Source organism: Opisthorchis viverrini (assembly GCF_000715545.1).
Source record: "Opisthorchis viverrini unplaced genomic scaffold opera_v5_110, whole genome shotgun sequence".
NCBI lineage: Eukaryota > Metazoa > Platyhelminthes > Trematoda > Opisthorchiida > Opisthorchiidae > Opisthorchis > Opisthorchis viverrini.
This window is the reverse complement of record NW_008751760.1, coordinates 913,613-935,622: the sequence shown is the minus strand read 5'-3', so window position 1 is coordinate 935,622 and position 22,010 is coordinate 913,613. Positions and strand designations below refer to the sequence as shown.

At 43.5% G+C, this 22,010-nt stretch overlaps 1 protein-coding gene across 1 annotated transcript in view; it reads right to left on the bottom strand.

Annotated features, from left to right (window-relative positions):
• The window catches only part of T265_05501 (hypothetical protein), a gene marked incomplete at both ends in the record, with an annotated part of 42,417 nt that overhangs the window by 16,693 nt on the left and 3,714 nt on the right, over nt 1-22,010 (bottom strand). The window contains 2 exons of the mRNA XM_009170523.1: nt 3,188-3,551; nt 20,531-20,627. Of these exons, the coding sequence (XP_009168787.1) occupies nt 3,188-3,551; nt 20,531-20,627 (461 nt within the window). The remainder of the gene's footprint in view (nt 1-3,187; nt 3,552-20,530; nt 20,628-22,010) is intronic.

The window sequence follows — 22,010 nt, the reverse complement described above, 5'->3', positions numbered from 1 at the left end:
CATCATACACCCTTGAGCGTGGTTACTCAGAACCCCCTATCAGAGCCACTACGTGGTAAGCCTGTGTTTTCACAAAAGGGTCACAGTGTCTTAAATCTTATTTTGTTCCAGCTTTGATCATAAGTTAACTTCCACTTGCCTGAAGGAGAGATCTTTCAAACGGCTGTTGAAACTGAGAAACGTTTGCAAACCTAAGTAGGCTCTACAGCTGATCAATCTACCACCAGCTACCATTTGTGCTATGGATGAGGCGGGGGAAGAACTATTAACCTTACTGTGGCCAGGGCAAACACTAAACAACTCTCTCACCATGGGCGGGGATTAAATCTTTCACACCGTATGTTTTCGTGGGCGCTCTAAATTGCATCCATGAGTTGATGAGCAATGCGCCTCAAGAAGTCAGTCAAATAAAGCAGACCGAGCCTCTCCAACAGATTTAGGTTTGATCAATTTTTCTGTGGACACAAAGTGCCAAACAATAAACAGCAACCTAGTACACAGGCCATCCCACTTTGTCAAAAAAAAACAGAACCGTCTTCAGTGAATTCACAAATTAATAACTTGTTCGATGGCTAATTTTATGGTTGCTTACGACTCAACTAAACAACTGCTTTGGGTTTTTGCCTTTTGCCTGCGGTATATTTCTGGTTTTCTTAATTTCCCCAACCAAATATATGAACCAGAAATGGCTGTCTGATCAAACACTTTTCTTTAAACAATATCTCCGTGAGAAAATCCAGTTTAGTTATCCGCGACCAATAATGGGAATTCGTGCGTTATCACTCATTGTAATGAAATACGTCATTATTTTGCTTACAACGGGTGCACAATTTACTGGTAAGTGCTGTGAGCTTGTCCCGGAATAGGCATTGCTTGGATCTGTGGGAACTGGGGACGTTGAGGTTAGCCCACTACATACATCCTTTGAGTCATTTAAGCGGCCTTACTGTAACTTCGCAGTCTCAAGACAGAGTATCCTCTTCTAGGAGTCATGTGCGTAACAAATCAAAATCGACTACAAAATTAGTGAAAATCTGCCTGGGTTGAACGGGGTCACCGGAAATCGAGAAAACCAAACATACGCTAAGGCTACACGACCATGCTTCCTTTCACGGCTTGCAATACGTTGGGTGGGCGTTCAAAAGCTCGGATGGATGGACTGGATTGTGGTGGCCTCTCGCAGAAATCTTATTGGCTATTCCAGGTTTTCCCATGGAATACCTGCAAAATCTAGACAAGTATGCATTCAGCACTTCTACCGGTAGCAGCAGAGATTCCGCATGATAAATGACATTGAGTTAATCGAGATCATTTCATATGGGCCTGAATCCAGTGAGGTTTGATAGCCCGACGGACAGTGTGAGGGTGATACGAGATAAACTCGTTCAGGCTTATTACATCTCGGGATTGAACTATTACTCGTTGCTACATATTGCTACTGTAAACTTCTGTCGTTTCTTTTCGAAAAGCATGATCACAAATATGCAAAGGCTAGCGACGGACGTTGAAGGATATACAGGAGAACATTAAAAAGGATGCCAACGTCTCATTCAACGCATGCGCTCAATGGATTTCAGTCGGGCGAAATGAATTTCCGAGGTACATAATAGCGCTTGGTGTGGAAACATGCCGAGACGCTTAGTCATCTACTGAAGACGGAACAAACAATGCTCAGCACTCTTCGAGACGTCGTAAGCGAAAACACAGTCAAGAAATCGGTCACAAACCAGGCATAAGCTGTCTATCATGCAGGTTTAAGTATGAAAGCCATTGGCAAGAAAGAAGGCTCAACGCCGAACCCTGCGCGGAAATGCCCTAGGTAAGTAGACAGTCAGAAATTCTGAGCAGACATTGGCTGACCTTAGGAAACCTCAGTTGTACAACAGCCTCGGGGGGCCAAGGGAAGCAGGTACCTCATTGTGAAGTGATCACAATTTCATGGACGAAAACAAAAATTACACTCGTTGACATGACATCGAAGGGATAATCATAAGCGCATTACTTTGGCTTCTCATTTCACACAAGCATTCCAGCAAATTCAGGGATATCAATCACCTTGTGTAGTACTAAGTAAGGCACTGAGAGCAGCATTTCCGTATGCGCTTTCCACTCTATCTGGATGGTTGAACTTAGGTTTGAAATATCCGGTCACTCACGACATCTGCCGATATGAATATAGCTGACTGGGGCGTCCTCCGATGAACGTAGCCAGCCACTAACAAACCGTCTGATATAATTATCCGACCTTCTAAAAGTATTGCGACGGACTGGGCAGAGCAACAGCAGAAGTTTCAGTAACTGCTATTGGTGGTTTCAGACCAATTTCATCTTGGTTGTAAACAGGAGACTAACATAACCAGTAATTTCTGTTAGACCCAGAGGAATGATTTGTTCCTTGGCAAAACAAAAAAGCTTCAAGCCTCGCTTTAACGCAATCCGAACGATTTGCACCGAATCAGTTGTTGTTACTAAAGTGTCATGGAACTGGCAGCTCAGTCGCGGCATCAACACTCTAAGAACCACTGCTATAATGGAAAATATTGAGAATGATGGGTCTCTCCTCCTCATTCCTTTTCAGCCGCAAACTTCCAAAGAACTGCCGGATCCCCATAGGACTGTGCAATGTACCAAACCATGGGTATCAGTGTTCCAAACGCCCCGACAAACCTGAAAATTATGTCAATCGAAACCAATTTGAAGGCTTTCAAAGTGTGAAACTAACCCCAAACCGAGGTTAAAAGTAGCCGCTGAACAGTGACAAAGCAAAGCGTGTAACAGCATTTCAGGTTTCAAACAAATGTCTCCATACAGAAGTGCAAACTACAGCAAAGGCGGCTGAAGTTTACGGCTTCAGCAATCAGCCAACACCTTGAAACCACTGAACAAGACATGGATGGCAGTGAGACTGATCTCATTCAGTTTGGTGAAGTCTCATTTGGTACCTTCGGAACTAGAGTACTCTGAACGCGACACAAATGTTGTGGACATTCCTTAGGTAATTACTGATGCTGGAACCCCCAACAAGAGCGTCCAGAGTGAAATTGGAGTGTTTTCTGGACGTGAGTTTGTTCAAACATGGAGACGAACTAATCACCGAGCAGATCTTAGAGCCAACTTGTTTTCCTATAATTGGCCCAATCAAGCTTCGAGCAGATGGCAGCATTGCGTGACTTGGCCGACGATTTACGTGGTTTGCGATAGGGAGCGTCCGAAGATAGACCGCAGGTTTTCTTGCATATTTTTTTCCGTGACCTCAACGTCAACAGCAGATGCTGAATCTTTTCGTCTCTGGCAGTGTAAGGTCCTCGTGGTGGCAAACTTTTCTCGAAAAGCTTCCTTTCGGTTGATCGGCACACACCGGCTTGTCGGTGATGGCATCAAGAGACAGATTTCCATAAGTGTGCGGAGGTCCAGCATTGACAGGATTTGCTCCTGTGTCATGATACTAGACTGCGACCCTCGGATAAAGACCAGAAGATCAGCATTAGATATCGAACCATCAGAGTGGGACCCCCCCAAATGATACGGTTCGTTTGAATCAGGTGTGTAGGCTTTAGAGCCAGATAAATGTGGAGATGATCGACCGATGGTTCGGTCACAGCCACTGGATGACCATTCATCCAGCCGTGGTTGTTAGTTAGGCACACGTAATCTGGTTTCGCCACTCATAGCTGATCGACCAGGAAAATATTGTTCCACTGTCTCATCAGTGTGGTTTACGTATCACAAGCTCCTGAGTCAGGCACAATAGTGACCACGAATCGTACTGAAACATGTGGACGCCGGAAGCCTTCACTTGATCAAGCTTATCTGCGTTTGCTAAGTGGGGTGCGCGTATCACCCGTGTCGACTCAGGTCATCCATCATCGTAAATAGGTGGGAACAATTCAGCGCAGGCCAATTGAATGGCCATGTTTTCACGGGCGTGAAATCAACAATGAGGTTTCAAGCCAGCTTTTGATCAACAGGACTCACCATAGTCCTCATATCTGAGCCCCACTAGTCTCCTTGTCAACTGGATGGAACCGGTGGCTCACGTTGTCCGTTGTCGAAATTGACCAGCCCGTTGATACCAAACAGGGTAACTGGTTCAGTATTGAGTTGCTGAACTCTCAGATCAAACAGGCTGAAGTTCGATCTACCCAGTTGGCAGAATGGAGAGGTGTTCAGCGCGCCGGCTACCTAAAGTTTTGCCCCTAGACACAGTGCCCTAAGGGACCGATGCATGTAGGCTCTCCGGTAGTTGTTCCCTCCTGTGGTTTTTGTTCTCAGGAGTAACAATGATAGCTGAGAAATAACGAACTGATCACCATAATTCAATCAGCTCCGTTCTTTTACTTCAAGACTTAAGTCAATAATGGCAATTCTGTATGGGATGTTCAACCGTGTTACCCACATTGGTGGTTTCGGCGTGTTCGTGTAAGTCCGCCAGTATTGATCGTGTTTACGTAGCAGAAAAGGTTCACACTCATTTTCGACTTGGATTCATTTTAGGCCATTCACACAGCGCTTTTCGGCTCATATCTATTGCTGCACTCTTACCTGGGCTAAAGATACTTTGTTCTTGCACGCCCTCACTGGCCAACCACATTGCAGCTGGACCGGACCAATCAAAAGGACTTATTTTCCGGGATCAACAATGCACCCAGCAAACAAAGTGACCAAATCGTCTGAGCGGAAAGATAAACAAATGGGTGACGCTTTATGGTATCCAGTAAGATTGGACTGCACAGCATACATACGTACTGTTCGCCGTGGATGACTATCTGTTTTTTTCTGCTTGATCACAAATTTTCCAACCACGTCACTAATGTGTATAGGCCAGTCATTGATAATTCACTTGTGACGTGACTGAACTGCCTAAACTTGAGTAAGTTCCGATTACTGTTTCATTCAACCAGTTTGGTTCAAGCTTTAAGGTGTGTGCATTCCAATAAATGAAATACATTGAGTGTACAACAAATTTTTGCATTATCTGTTTTAAATTCTTCATAGAAAAGAAATTCGGTGATGTGATGTGAGCCGGTTGATTGGAAAATAAGTGGTGGCTCGCCTTGTCCAGATTCAAGTTAATCACACCTAGCTGGTTTGAAAAAAATCACCATTCTATCTGGAAGGCATTGACCTCAAAGCCTCTTGGAAAATCATATATAAACAAACCATCTTCCAGACTTTTCCATATTTTGGCTAGAGTAATGAGATTTGGAACTTCGACTTGTCTGGACTGCTCAGAGCAAAGTGACCACAGTGTCACAGAACTCAGATGACCGGTTTTCAGAGAGTTCAGCCCTACTGGGCTTTTCATAGGTTTTGGATTCATCTCACTGAGCTTTAGGTCAAGTCCTTCCTAAACAACCTCTGGTCAACTTCCGTCAGTACCTTCATGACAACGCTAACCTAATTACCGTAAATAATCTGAGATGAACAAGTAAAGAGAAGGAATGTCCAGTGCACATTTAACGAGTAATAGTTATGTTCCTGAAAAAATATCAGCATGTTTGTAAGAAATTTTGGTAGATGGATTCCAAAAAACAAACGTTCAACAAATTATCAACATTTCGTTATGTCAGGACGCTAACGTATCAACTTTTAACTATTTGCAGTAAAATACGTTTGACTCTGTACGTCTTATCCTTAGGAGTCGCAGAAAAAAGTCACTTTCATGTGGTAAGACTTGTTTTTTAGAATATGGTTTTAAAGTGATAAGTCCATGTACACATGTCGTGAAAACAAGGATGGAAACAGACCGCCGACCTCCGATTTAGTGTGGATTTCGGGTACATAAGCGTGACGGCCCTCAGTAGTTCGGTCGGCAAAGCGCCTGCCTGGAACATGAGAGGTCGGTAGCTTGAGTCCGCTCCTCGTCTTTCCGTCTGTGTCAGGTGCACCTGGACTTCCCACTTCAAGGTCTACCGGAACCCTTTCTACTCTGTTTTGTAAATTTATCTAAGAGTTGTGATCTATCATCTCATTTGGAGTATGAATTGCTGTGAAACACGTAGACCCTGAGATAGCAGTTCGCTAGAGTGTACCTGCAAAATCAATATAGTTGGAAACCTACCAGTAAGATGTTCAACTTCGCAGAACAGGCCCTGTACCATTGAAAACAGGATGAACTAACTGCAACCCCGCCCCCATCATTTTTTCCTTGTTATCTACATTCGTCCATTCTGAAAAATTGGTGTCCATACTGCTCCAAATTCGTACATCCTCGTATTTCAAACCAGTCTTCGTTAGGTTGGACGATTTGTTTTGTTTTTGGCAGCGTCCTACAGAGCTACCGTCGATACACTGTTTGACGGCTGCATCCTCACGGGTTTGAAGAGGAATAGCTCAAGTAGAACATAAGGTTGACGGAAATTCGTGGACTGCGCCTACCTGCTAAGCCACAAGAAGGGCGAAACCGGTCGTGGGCTGTCGAAGAGTTTTCAGCGACCTTGTAAGTAGTTTCCTTTAGGAATACCTCTAACTGGCATACTATTCTGCCTCACGATCTCACAGTACGATACTGGTTGTCGGTGTTCCTTACGGTCGCAAAAAACGGGCTTCAACATACGCAAGAACCAGGTCATAATCCGGGTCCGTACATCTTACAAATGATTGTCAACTATCTATATGGGACCGTCATATGCGACTGATTGATATGAGATCGTTCTGAGTCTGCGGTTTGTCACTTTTAGGAAGATCCTTTCCCACGTTTGTTCTGAGATTGCATGTATGCGTGAAACAATCTGGAATGCTTAGCATATCCTCTTTTCAAACTTTGCACCACTGGCAAAAACGCGGCTTGGTCAAGACACTATTCTATAAGGCGGACGAAGTTTCTATCCCCGGTGGACTGCAGAAAGAATTTTTCCTGAAATGAACTCTACCAGAGAATGGCCAGCTGTAACTTTTTCCGAGCAGAAAAACTGCACAAAGCTAAATAAGACCTGGTTGCTAATGTCGAAAGGAAAAGGTCCCATGGGAAGGTGCTCAAGCAGGGGAGATTACATATTTGCAAACAGTCTCTCTTGGCCACTTTTCCGGCAGCGCAACTAAGTCACTCCAAGTTGGTCCTGCGACTTCGTAATGGCCAACCTCGATGGAACCATCCTAGTCTGTCCTTCATCAGTTCACCAGCATTTGCGATGACACCTACTTCGGTAGAACACACTGCTTTTTCTCGCAAAGAAAGGCAGAATGCATTCCAAAATATCCGATGCGTTCTATGAGACAATAGCCAGATAGTGGTCAGTTCACAACCTGGAACCCTTCATCTGCTGGTCCCAGGTCATTCTGTTGACCCCAGGCAATCAGCCACTCTTCTGTCGCACAGTCAGACATCCCGGGCGCTAGGTATTCAACGAGACAATGCTGAGTAAACTGAGACACTCGGTTCTATGCGCAAGAATAGTTGACTCACATCTGGCTACTTTGGCTCTACCTCCGACTATCCCTTTACGTGTTTATCCAGACAGCATTTGCCATAGACAAACCTGTAAATGTGTGTTTCGCATGAATGGCTGAAGACAGTGAGAGAGAAATTTCCCCTTTATTTGACTGGTTTTGTAGCTTGGTTGGTCATATGTAGTATTGTAGATTTGACTTCTGTCCATTGACTGCTGACTCAGAAAGACCAAGTAGGACTGAGTGGGCTTACGGTTGAAAGTTTTCTTTTTTGCACACAGACTTCTCATAGTCTCAGATTTGGTTTGATTGGGGAAACGTAAAATAACAGGAACCCGCTTCTGTGTGTACAGTGCGCAAGCAAATATGGCCAGCCGACTCGAAACTGTGACTCACAAGGCAATGGTGGTAGGATTTCGTTCCGGCAACCCTTCTTCAGTCTGATCTGATCTGCAAGGAGGCAAAATCGCGGCTCCACTTGGGGAGCCATGCGTGAGTCCACCACTAGATATTTTGAACTACTTTGCTTTGAGGGCTGTCCTAACCCAAGAGCATAAACAGCAATTTATGAAGGTCCGATTGAGGAGTTGGCTGCATACATCAAAAATGTTTGGGGTCCCGGCCAACTGTGGGTAAGGTATGGTGTTTAAGTCGCATTGGGTAAGTCATCTGCACTCCCGGTCAGAAAGTCTGATTGACGAGTTGGCTTCATACATCAAACGTGTTTTGGGTCCCGGCCAACTGTGGGTAAAGGCATTGGGTAAGTCATCTGCACTCCCGGTCAACGCTGGACGATGGCAATTTGCTGCAGAGAACGTACGATATTACTTACAGAAAACCTCGTGATTCGACCACTCAAATTAAGGGAACCCGATATCTTTTTGTCTGGTGGCAGCCATTGGTATTCTTGGTTTGACTGAATTTTTAGGATAAAAGCTATGTTCATTAAACCCAGGAGAATTATTAGAGTGCTCCAGCATAATCACCAAATCAAGGAGATAAATATCTTTTGATTAAGTGAGAAAGCAGAAACTACTTTGATGCCCCTCGCAAATCCAAGATCCGTCTTATTACATGATCAGAGGCATCATTTTCCAGAAGAGAACCCTCCTACATGAGAGAACTTCTCCTTGAAATGGGTTGACATCGTACGCGCTTCTGCACTAGGACACAGGATATGAAGTTAGCAACAGATTTTCCTGGTTCACATAAGGGTATCTAACTTCACTGAAGGCGAATGCGTGCAAATAGAATTGCGACATATCAGTGCATTTATATACTTTGTCATTATTAAGCTATCCCTTGTGCTATGTTGATTTTTAACTTTATCACATTGAAATCATAGTGTGCAAGCGGTATGTTTGAGTGATGGCCGTCATATGTGAGGCACAATCTGATCAACCACAGTCCCATCAAGAAAGGCTCTTTGATATCACCGGATAGTGTAGGAGCGACCTCTGGAAAGCCAATTCTCCCATGTAGCAGATGAAGGGATGAGATGGATCAAGCGGTTAGAGCGCTAATTTACTGACCGGAAGGTCCGTGGTTCAAAACCGATCTCTTTCCTGTCTAGGCTTGAGCGACCTAGCATTATCCCAGCCCTCGGGCTTCTTTCAGGTGGCGTGGCAGCTAGGCACCGAAAGGGTGTACAGACGAATGGTGAAAGTTATGCTATGGCAGTAGTCCAACGTAGAGGGCAGAACAGTTATCCGACGCCCAGATAACTGTTTTTTAATATGGTTTTGAAAAAAACTGTTTTCCCTAGTGAGATCTTAATAAAAGTCTTCCGTGCAGAAAAAGTTGTTTCATGGCAGGGCTTTAGCCCGTGAGGTGCTCAACACTATATGCGCAAACAGTTAGTGGCAATCCCAGTCAGAATTGTCAATTCTTATCAGAAACCTGTTGTTCATAAGGCCTCAGCAGACTCGTCACACGCGGTCGGCTATAGGAAAGTTGGACAACTAGTGAAGCAAGAATTGACCCTTTTTTACCAATAGGGAACTTTGATCCAGTGAGTGCCAAACGATGGCAAACGAATTTTGTCTACACGTGGCAAGAGTGACCGATAGAAGTAACACTGATATGGGAAACTCACACTGAGACGGTTACTAACCTTCGAGAATATACGGACGACCAATCAATTGGAAAACTTGAAATCTGAAGTAATGAGCCGAGTTAGTTGAAGTGACAGCTTTCGTAAACATGATTAGGATACACTTCCGGTGTTATGTGAAGCCGTTATATAACAATTTTATGTGTCCACGTAAATCCCAACACGATTAAGTTTCAACAGAAAAAACTATCAATACGCGTTTTATTTCAATCGCTTTTCCAACGTGCTCGCTGGTTTTGTTCAGTTTCATCAACTCGCTGAAATCATATGAAAGAATGAACCAGAAACTCGCCTGCACATGTTGACAAATTGTTTAAGAAGAATCGCAGTCGTGAAGCCAGAAGGGGCTAGGTAAATCAGGTTAGCTCACGATAAAAACTGTCAATGGATATCAAAAAGTGAAGACTAGAAAATGCATTGGAATTTGTCTGTTTTTGCGGCCAGATTGTGCTCATATTGTGTGATAAATAATTTTAATTTTTCTTTACTATATTCTTACAGACGACCAGTTTTCTGTAGCCTATTGCTATTTCCACCTGCGCCAGTAGCACGGTTCCGTATGCTTTATTCTTATATCTACAGGAAGCAAGCGCATAGATAGACAATAGTTTGCCAAACCGTTAGCTGGTCTCCTAACTAAAGCTTCGGTCGATTGTGGTTTCTTAGGGGAACTAAGAAACAACAGCTAACCGCCGTTGTTGTGCTTTACATAGACAATCGGTTGTTCTGAGGAAGAGGCTGCTAGAAGAGGGAATTGCCAAGGGACAAATGCGCATGATATTTCGGGAAAGAGGTCCGAATCGGTTTCTTTACCGTACAGCTTCCTGGGAGAGCGTTCGCACTCTGGTTGCTTCGGTGGCATGTTGAATGAATCGTTCAGTTTCATCCGCAACATCTCCGTTTTTCATTACAAGTGGAGGTCGACTTGAGAAGAAGGAAAATGCCTGGTTATTGATGAAACAGCCCATCAGTTCCTTCGTGAGAGCTGAACTGCCTAACCTTACGAACAAAGTATGCCGTCCGATTTAATCTGTATTCGACTGAGGTGTTCCTCTATTTTTGAATGGTGTGATTTGCACTTGACGAGATGTCTTTGGATAAAAGCTATTCTCGTGCAACATCTAAACGAATGTAGAATAAATCTTCTGTATGTATTTCCATCAATCAGGACCGAACCAGTCAAGTAAAAATCGGGACTACAATCATTTAATTAGCTACAAACAGGACCAAACCGGTAGTGAGCTGTCAAAAGTCCGAGGGAGAAATTAAATTCGGGAGAACCTCTTTAAAGCATATTGGGCTAAAATGTTCAATAAACGTCTAACCATGACAAATCTGTCTGGAGTAATATCACTCCAGTGAGGAGTTGAGTGTTTAGCTTAGTGTGGGCTTAATTTCAGGCTGAGTAACTTTCGGGACCATGTTTACGTGACAAACATCATCAAGGGTGAGAGGCGGAAATGGACTTACGACAATTTTTGTCAGTAACCGAGCGCCTTACAATGAAGAGAATGCCACAACCAGCGAAAAGGACAACTCACATTTTGGAAAAAGACAGAGTCCACAACCTCAGCAAAGAAAATGTATTGCGTAGAATCAATGAAGTACTGATCAGGAATTCTTCAGCTTACTGTGAACTCATGGTATTGAAGACCGATTCAGTTTCTCCGGAAGTGACCAGTGTCTTATTTTCCTCAACTTACACTTTCAAAACCTCCCTCTTGAATAACACATGATGAGATTTCGGGAAAAATGCCGAGTGCCACAAAATGGCGAATGCCAAGGAAATTTCCTTTAAAAAGCCCATTTCAGGCATTTGGTTATTCAGAAAATTTTAAAAAATATTTAAACAAGCTATGAAAGCCCAGTTTAAATTGATAAATTAACTGGAAACAAAAATCCGAATAGATTAGACCGTAGATGTGACGAAGGAGCATCTGGTAAATACGCGACAGAGGTTAAACATTGGCAATTAGGTGAAAACATCGGCTAGCAACCAGACAAAAACATCAGCCGCATAACTTGTGTCGGTCTTTCTTAGCAAGACCATTGTAGTAGAAATCATTCGGTGGGCTATCTTTGCTTGTATGGCTCACAATTCAGTATTCCACCTGCTATGGTTTTGGCTTCTGACAAAATCCATCCACGGAGTTTTCAAGATTGATGCTTCTAAGCCGATAAAATAGCCTGAACAGTTCCAAGTGGTCTGTTTGCTTTCTATCTTAGGTCGACCGCAAGAGAGCTGACAGCGTTCACAATGACCTTGCCAGTTCTAAAATCCTATCAAACGAACTCCTAGTTATCTACCCCAGGCACAGGTACAAGTACGGACACAGGAAGGAAAATTTCTTTCTTTTAGGTGGCACATGATCAGACTGTGGCTTTTGGATATCGAGTCTAGCAGTTTTGTTCCATCGCACACAGTGTGCGTCTGTTAAACTCGGGTTGGCTCGAAAGTGAACGTTTTCTATATCAGTCAGTTTCGGTCTGAGCTAGGAAGGCCCGGTAATCGGACGGCTTTCTAGACATCTGGGATGTAATCCGAGTTCCTGGCGCAACAGACGGAGGTGACGCCTGTTGAGATAGACCATGGCGACTAGGCAGGCACGTGACCTGGTTCTGCGTTACGATATCACATGCCTTTGTGGCTGCTGTTGCTGTTGTTCCACTGTTGTCCCATCGACCAATCGAAAGCTATCTGGTCAGACGGCTCTGTGGACGTGACCACATCGAAATCGGTTTGTCACGTGTGCAAAACATTTCGTCTTTCACAGTTCGAAGCTTCCGGTTTGAGCGCCTATAATAAGTGACCAGCTAGCCGATGTTTATCGAGCTCCCATTTTCCGATAAATTCATACACTTGAAAGATATGTGCTTAAAAGTGTGAATCGGTGGTATACGCAAGTGAGTTAATCAGAGTAGGTCAATTTGATTCACCTCCTGTATTGATATATATATATATATATATATATATGTATATATATAATAACGCTTTAATGTCGTGTGCGCAATAGTGCCCATTTTTTCAGCAGTGTGGTTCTCAAACTAGATTTCACTCCTAAAACAAATTTGATTTACGCTAAAAAGACAAGGTTGTTGTACGAATGTCTCATCAATATGAAGATATGCGAATTCACAACCGTCGGAACCACACATTGAGGGCGCTACTATTTGGTTACAGGTGTTTCGGCGGGTACTACTGATGAGAGATGTGAGTAATCTGTGATCTCATCGAAGCTGCGTCTAATCAAATGTGAAGTTTATAACGGAACTTGTAGAATTGCTCTGTAGTGTTCGTTTTCACTTGCGTATATGAATATTTATGGAAGTTCGAAAAGCCGCTTGAGAATGTTCAATTTTTAAAAAAACTAAGTGCATTTGAGACACCTACTTTCCTGTCCAGTAGTTTGTAACTGATTAGTTCGTATTTGCTAGTAAATAATTTCGCGGCAAAGGGATTTCCTCACTATACAGGTGGCCAGTCAGAAGAGTAATTTATTCGCACGTAGACAGGAAACAGCACCATTCGTTCTTCGATCACGAATGACAAGTTCTCACACGAAGACCAATTTGAATTTTCTGGGTGTTTCTAATTTTGAGAGGACACCTAAGATTTGCAGACTAGATTTAAAAGTCGGAACTTTATGGCGTACGGGGACCTAATGTGAATTCAACTTGGCTGAACAGCTTCATTCTCCTTAGCAAACAAAAAGCACTGTCAATACTGCTTGCACTTCCTCCCAGTAAACTGTGTGAAATTCTGTTGAGAAACTTATCATTTTCATCTCCAGAGGCAACCAAATAAACCAATGTGATTGGCTGTGAACCAGTGAAAATTCACTGAACAGAAGAGAACATCATCATCACCATTGTCAGCTGTAATAACCGCGTACTTGTCGTATAGTGGTTGTAGCTACCGCAGTTCCGTTCACCGATTATTTGGCGGGAGGGGGTAGGTGGCTGCGCATTGCAGGCGGAAGATGATAAATTGGTGCACAAATCCAGCACTGTTAGTGGGCTGTCAAGTGGGGGGATTGGGAAGGGAGCTATGCATTGAAGGCAATAACTTGGATGCACGAGTGCCATTGAGGGTGCGACTGGGCCATGTCTGACGATGTCTCTAACAATTGATATGGACTATCTCGGGGTCCCCATCCAGGAAGACGGCAATGACCAGCGCAGCTGAGTTTGCTGGTAATGGCTTTTCTACTTCGCTACCAAGTCATTGTTTGACCGCCTCTGGCTCTCTTCTATCCTTCACGTGGTTGTGCGAAAAGAGCCCTTCGAGAAAGTCGGTCGACTGGTATACGGTAATATTTTCGAGTTCTGATTCAAAAGCTTCTCGTATTCCTAGTGCCGGTTCATTTTCATTTTTGGAAACTGGCACATTGCTAAGTGATTTGTCCTGTGCGTTCGGGGGGAATTTTCCAGCCTGGTTTTTGAAATTTACTCTTTATTGAGAGGATTTCACGGCCCTATTTGTATGTGACTGCAAGTGGAAAATATTTGAAAATATTTGACGCTTCCATTGCAGACACAGACATCTCAAATGCGGTTACCGTCCTCAGCAGACATTCACTTGGCTCTGCAACTGGTCTACGCTTGTAAAGTTATTTGATGGTGAAAGTGAATCACTATGACTTGTGGATTATCCGCCTTTTGACTAGTTGTTTTGTCACTTAGAATGTCGGTCACAGAAACCATCAGTTTGACTTCATATGCATAAGCTACGTTTCGGTGATGAGGGGAGCTGACGGTTGTCCCATCAAGCTAATCATTCGCGGAGTATGCATGCATTATCAACTTGTTTACTGTGTACTGCAAAGTTGAACCATCAATCGATTGACAAGCCCGTTCACAAAGATGCTGTAACTGTGTCCTGCTACCCTTGAAATCGAATTCGATTAACCGGGTCAGATTACTGCAAGGCTTCAGATAGGTTTGTGCCAAACGTGAGTAGCATCATTATACCGTTCTGATTCGAAGCATACGGAAAAAACGTTGTCGTTTTGTTTAACTAATCTTTGAGACTGTTGAGGCTGAGTGGACTATTCAAAACCGTGCAGGTAGGTGGTTAAGTGGACGCACTTAGGTGGGTGGTTAGGGGGCCAAAGAACTGGCTGGAGGAGGTCATTGGTTGGAACCCAAACCAACCCCATATTCATGGGTAACCTAACAGGGTTCGGCTCTTCTGCTATTATCAGGCTGTATGGCAGACAACTAACGAAAAGTGTCACAGTCAAGTTTTACCCGTATCATTATCACTAAGACTCGTAAAAAATTCAAGTACAAACGTTCTGAAAATCCTGGTTTCGTGAGGAATAAAATGAGTGTCGGAGTTGTTCTAACAAGCCGCTTTAAGGGCCGGTGAGATTTACTGAAACGTGGAATCGATAAGCATATATATGACTCATCTTCCTTTAATAGGGATTAAAGCGACCAGATTTTAAAGCAAAATAATTGAGTTCTGCTGCACCCTGGATTCAGTGGAGAGTGTTCATCGGCCATCGTACACAGTATTATCTCTTACATGAAGTGTGCTGTAGTAAGATATACTTTATTCAGAAGATTATCGATTCAGCACTCTGATGCTTGAAAGTTAGTTAATTTAGTCATACAAACAGCTGCGATATAAGTAGGGTGTTTATAAGTACAGAATTTTTACAGATGGGTTATCGATGGAAATTTGCTTCTTTTTGAAAGTAAGTGACAAATTTCACTTGATGAATGCATTTTTTGTCATCTAGCTGACTTACCTGGTCATTTGTGACATTTTACGAAGCTGACTATGCGGATGAACAAATAAATTCTTGCGATGTGTTGTCCTTACGCTGAGGCGATCGTGCGCCAAGCGGCAGTAAATATGCCCTAGTATTTTGAGGGTGGGAGAACAGGATTATGTTTGCTAAGAGAGAATGCCTACTGCAGATGCTGCGAAGAATTTCGCACACGTGGTTTTCTCCCGTTCAGTTTATTAATTATTCAACCACGCATCAGAAACTACCTCAATTACAAAGAACTTGGCGTTTCATTCATAGCCCATATTCTTCTACAATTTACTCGTAAATCACGTTCCACTGGTGTCACGTGTTTCTTTCCGTGTACACTGTAACGCACAAGTATGTCGGTGTGTTTTGTCATTCCCTTGATTTGTGTTTATCGCGCGCCAAAACTGACAATCAGGATCCGGAAGACCACGCCATAACCTTGTCTCTCTTTGATGGGCTGGGTAATCTATATGGTGTCACCCATGATTTTGAATTTTCTTATCGTAGTCCTGACCTGTTAGCCACGTGAACGATAGGGGATGCACGTGACTGTCTGTGATTCTCAGGCTTTACGAATCACCGGCACATTACCGCTCCTCACTTGACCATGATGCGCGTAATTGCTTTGTTGCTATGGTAAACAACTATAGTGACAAGGTTACTGAAAAGGTGTCGGAATCCAGGATGGTCCGCACCTGTATGTTTTTCACATCGTGTGCCTGAATACGTGCTAATCTGAGTACGAACACAGTCACCAGAAAATCAGCGCCAAGTGTGGCCAGACTGGATGGAAATAGCGATCAGCCGGTAGACTAGACGATAAACCTGATGATTAGCTGTGACGTGACGGAATAGCTTGGCTTAGCGGATCTCATTGCGAAAGTTTTCCAACATCTGATTAGCTAAGAGACTGATGGTCTAGTCTTACGGTTTCTCTTGTATTTAAAGGTTTGTATAGTCTGTCTCGTGGCCAGTAGGGGCTTCTTATTTGGAAGTTCGCAGTAGCATTTCTTCCTGTATGGTGACGAACGAGGCGTGTTTTAACTAATCCTGGATACGACGTCGAATTGTTCTTACTTGTCACGTGATCATGTTTGAGGTAATAGTTTGTACTGGTCGGACGGAACAGAGGGATGCGCCAGAGAAGTGAACTTTAATGTGAGAGAGAACAACGAAGGTCTACATACAAGACAACGATAACGGGAATGTATCAAATTGGAAAGTGCAAGTAGAATAGATAAGGCTTAGAAACATTCAGAACATAATAGGTACGGTGTCGGCTAGAATTTGCTGTGACTGAAAGCTCTGTTTATAAAACAGCATATTTACATATTTGGATAGGTTGTGTTTGAGGTGAGTTCAAAGAAGTTGAACGAGCTTAGTTGCTGGGGTTTCTTGGTCCACTGTGAACATATCGGTGACCATACAGCGGACACATTCATTGAAACAATCCGACGTTTCGACCACCGAGGGTGACCTTTATCGAGGAACCAATGAGGGATACTAAAAAAGCTGCTAATGTGACTAGCCCGAGACTGGTCATCATACTGTCATATGGCTGGGATTGGTGCAAACATCTCCTGTCCTGCCGCTGGTTGTGTGTGTGTTATACAAGCGCTTCACACCTGACCTTAGGGATGACTTATCATGCCACGTGAGGCCTCTCGTGTTTACGTCATCCGCATATTGTGGAGCCAGCCGGATCAAATGGCAACTAACTCGGCACCATCAGAATTTTCAAAACACGAGTGTCATGAGGAGGACAGATGACTCAGCGCAGAGTAGCTGTGCATTTACGTCGCGGGTTTCCAAAGTTGGTTCACAGCAGATGCATGGAGAGCGTTGGTTGAGTCCCGCTCCAGTTTGTTCAATTCCCTCACGTTTCTTGGAATGGTCCGAGACTCTCGTTTAGGGGCGCTGATTCGACCCATCCGTTGTATGTCGGCTTGCTCAATTTAAACACGGTCACACTCGGTACAATCAGTTTTGTGGGCACAGATGGGGCTGAAGCGGGTCCTTCGTGCGAATCACTCGTCTCTTATGTGTGTTGTCCGTCAAAACTGACAAAGGCTTCCTCGTCCCCAAGACCTACTTAGTTTACTGTCTCAGTAAAATTGTTCGAGCTTGTAATCTACTTCATCATATCACATTCAAGTGGCCTCCGGATTGTTGCAAGGTTTCTTTGGGTGATTTGAACACGGTCTAACAAATACTGAGCACAATCGAAGATAGTGGAGTGCCCCGGACGTAGTAGTCAGACGGAGGGCTGAAACCATTAGCACGGTGAGGATTCCGTACCGCATCCAGAAATATTCGTCATGCACCCTTCAGCTTCAACACTCACAACACTAAACACCAGAGGGAATACTCGTAGTACTCCAGAGATTCATCCACAACTCGTTTGTTTGTTGCTTCACAAGTCGTACAATTCCTACAAACCAATTCAGAAACCATTTGTCACGTGAAACCCCGGGGGATTTACGTGGATTTGGGTCTAGCCTAGTGTCTGGTTCTTCCGGTTCGCTTCACTTGGGGTTAGTTAAAGACCGACGCATGGAGTGAAATAGAGCGAGCAATTTCCTGTGCAGAAATGTGCCTTTGTTTGGGCAACGTGTAATGAGATGAATATCCCTGAACATTCAAAATCTTATCAAAATACACCCTTGAAGCTGACTGACACTTATACAGTCAATTCCAGCCATCCACATTCAGTGGCTTCTATTTTTACTAGTTCATCTGGTCACACTTGAAACCTCATGAGGTATCATGGGAATTAAAGTAAGCCTAACCATACATCAACCACGGCGAACTCCAAAGCGGATATTAAATGACCCGGACATCGCTTAAGGACTACAGACTATTTTCGGCCGTAGAAATGTCCCGCGAAACCATGTCTCGCTCTCATAGCAGTTACTTTAAGGAGAATAAAGGATCTGTGGAAATTACCTGTATGGCTAGGATTTGCGTAGTCCTTATGGCTGGCGGTTCTCAGTCATTGGGTTATCTCAGAATTAACACATCTGCCCACACAGTCAGCCTTTACACCCGATTGTAATCCAGACTTTCGTAGAATGGTTGTTTCGTTCATCCTTTTATAAATTTCTGATCACCCAAATCACGTTTCACTCTTGAGCGACCAAGATTATCCCACACTGCAAAGTTCCTCACAATCACTTGGTCACCCAAAAATTTCTGGGAAGTTCACTTTAAAGAAATGTGTCAAACGGCTGTCACATGACTTTCTATCATATGATCCAGACAAATTAGCGAGATCTGTACTGGATCATCCCACGCATATTCGCAGGACCTGACGTGTTTTTTGACAAAATCATCAAAGTTCCACCAGTATTTACCCTCTCGATGTGAGAGTGCGAAAGCGATCGTGTGTGGTCCCTAATCGGTGGGATCGACGTAAGTTTTGGGGATAAACCAAAATCCAAACACTTAATCCTCAAATATATTATGCTTTCTCTGGCTTCCCCTTTAATCCTGTTTGACTTATAGCCCGTGAGCAATACGCAGTGAAATAAAAGTCAACTGGATGGCCAAATCAATTACAATACAAGTTTTCCTGTAGTTTCAATGTCACATCATTTACTGCTTCACCTCTTTTTGAGCAGTTTGCTTGGTCATTCTAAATTTTTTGGGGAACATAAAAGAGTATCCGTGGTATATTAGCAGACGCGAACCCGTTTGACTTAGTGATGATCCATCACTTCAATGTTTTCGGAAGCAATCCAAAAAGAAGGGACTAGAATTTTACCTGGTAGAATCATTTCGAGAAATTGCAGTTGTCGTTGGAGACTGGACGAACCTGGTTTCCGGTGGTCGCATCTTGATGGTTTTATGATTGCATCCACAAACTCATATTGTTAAGTTCATTTAGTTGATGGAACAAGTAAATCTCCTGGACTCCCTTCGACAGCCCACAACCAACCTTGTTGGAGACTGGACGAACCTGGTTTCTGGTGGTTGCACCTTGATGGTTTTATGATTGCATCTACAAACTCATATTGTTAAGTCCATTTAGTTGATGGAACAAATAAAGCTCCTGGACTCCCTTCGACAGCCCACAACCCCAGGAATCGCAAAATTCACGCCCTGGAAATGGGAAGTATTCATACACGAGCATAGCATTGCTCAACTCGTTCACGTGGGCGCAATTCTAACCTGACGATGTCAGCTCGATCAGTGACGGAGCGACTGCAAGAAAAATACCAAGCTCAGTGAACAGAACATCAGCCAATCTGCCGTTGGTAGGGGGGAAAGACCATTTATGTGACTGACGAGTTTCAACCCTTTACTTGGTTGTAAATCGTATGGGATCGCATCATCAAGCAATCATTTTAATGGTGTTTAATTTCTGCACCATGTACGCAAAACTTTAGTATTTTTTAAGATCGCGGTCCAAACAGTGCATTTCCTTGACACTCCAGATAATTCGAGCAGGTGTACGCAACTTCTCCGAAATGAGCCACACTTTCTCTTTGTTTCAAATCAGAAACGAATCCAGTTACATGACTGTGGTACAGGGGAATGGTGATAAACCCATGGTCGTTTTTTCTGCCACCCACCTATTTCAAGCAAACGCGCAGGACCTCCCTCGAAGACGTCCAACTTGTCAAATTGTTTCCGTTTCTGAGCGGCTAATATGTAGGCGGCCAAAGCAACCTATGACTGAAAATGTTCAACAGCAACGAAAAGTTAAAGGCAATGTAACCCGGTTGTACAAAAACAGAAAAATGATACTTCCAACAGATAATTAACAGCTGGATAATGACTAATTTCTGGAGAATGTGTTTTGCGGTGCCTATTTTTAAACCGGACTTAGTTTAGAAATCAGCTTCTATAACTGGGACGCACACCAATTCAGGGGCTGGTAGCCTCGGTGAGTTTTTGATCCAAGTTGACATATTATGATATGACAGGACTATGAGTTGATTCAGAGGAATGTCCTATCGCTGTTACCGATGGGCTGTTCTTTTCTTTGATCCAGCTCTCTTAATCAGTGAAGCTGGGGGCCCGAGGCGCTTTATGCTTTGTTTAAAACTGGGTACAAGGTATTCAGTTAACTCCCGTTGTAGTATTATTGTGTTAGTACATAGACTCTGGGGAAAGCGAGATCAACGATAACGGCAGGTAATAGAACATCCAGGCATATCTGAGCACGCACTTTCTGTTTCAAATCAGAAACGAACCCAGTTACATGACTGTACAGGGGAATGGTGATGAACCCATGGTCGTTTTTTCTGCCACCCACCTATTTCAAGCAAACGCGCAGGACCTCCCTCGAAGACGTCCAACTTGTCAAATTGTTTCCGTTTCTGAGCGGCTAATATGTAGGCGGCCAAAGCAACCTATGACTGAAAATGTTCAACAGCAACGAAAAGTTAAAGGCAATGTACCCCGGTTGTACAAGAACAGAAAAATGATACTTCCAACAGATGATTGGCAGCTGGATAATGACTAATTTCTGGAGAATGTGTTTTGCGGTGCCTATTTTTAAACCGGACTTAGTTTAGAAATCAGCTTCTATAACTTGGGACGCACACCAATTCAGGGGCTGGTAGCCTCGGTGAGTTTTTGATCCAAGTTGACATATTATGATATGACAGGACTATGAGTTGATTCAGTGGAATTTCCCATCGCTGTTACCGATGGGCTGTTCTTTTCTTTGATCCAGCTCTCTTAATCAGTGAAGCTGGGGGCCCGAGGCGCTTTATGCTTTATTTAAAACTGGGTACAAGGTATTCAGTTAACTACCGTTGTAGTATTATTGTGTTAGTACATAGACTCTGGGGAAAGCGAGATCAACGATAACGGCAGGTAATAGAACATCCAGGCATATCTGAGCACATTTGAAATAGTTGAATGTGAGACTTGTGGCGAAATATAAAGCTGGGCGTTTCCGAATCACTTCGGAGAAATACGCAATCTGTTACTGAACAAATCGTTTCCCCCGCTCACTTTCCAGGTTAACAGGAGTCCGCGCTCAAACGCAAAAGCCAGTCTGCTAAAAATAGTCTTTTAAAGTAGGAAAAAATGATTTCCGCTGGCTGCCATTATGATGCATACGATACAACTATCAGTTTCGTGTAGCATGTCAGGTGAATAAAAATTCCTACGAAAATGGGATGGCTAGCAGATGTTCTGTTACTGCGAGTCAGCGGTATAGTCACCATTGAGCGAAAGCTTGGTTTTGGTGTTTAATTCTACCGGGACTGGCTTAATTATCAACCGACAGCCATTGTGTAAGCCCAGTCGTGTGCTGATTACCGAAGGTGCTTTCGACTGATTGCTTTTGGTCGGAGAATGTGCTAAGCATATTTGTGAATACTGGCACAGTACATATGCATCGTTATTTCTAAAGAAGCATATCAAAACGGCTGTTCCGGACAGATGATGAAACAGTAGAACGGAATTTAACTGTACATGGGGATGAGTGTCCAAGTAAATGCAGATCTAAGCACCACACTACAAAAGAAGCTGGGCCAAGAGTGCAATGCAGCGAAGGCTTCCGCACATAGAAAGATACCACCCCAAAATAGCAACCGCGCACAGTTGAAGATTTAGCTCTCAAAATATCCTAATGAATATTAGCAGACCAGCCTACCCGTACGTGACCTGTTGGTGATTGGTTGAAGTTTGTGTAGTACCAGAACGTTGTGGTGTGTTCTACGTTCCAAAGACCATGTTTTAGAGGATGAATACGGCCAGATCAAGTAATCCCACTATCGGTT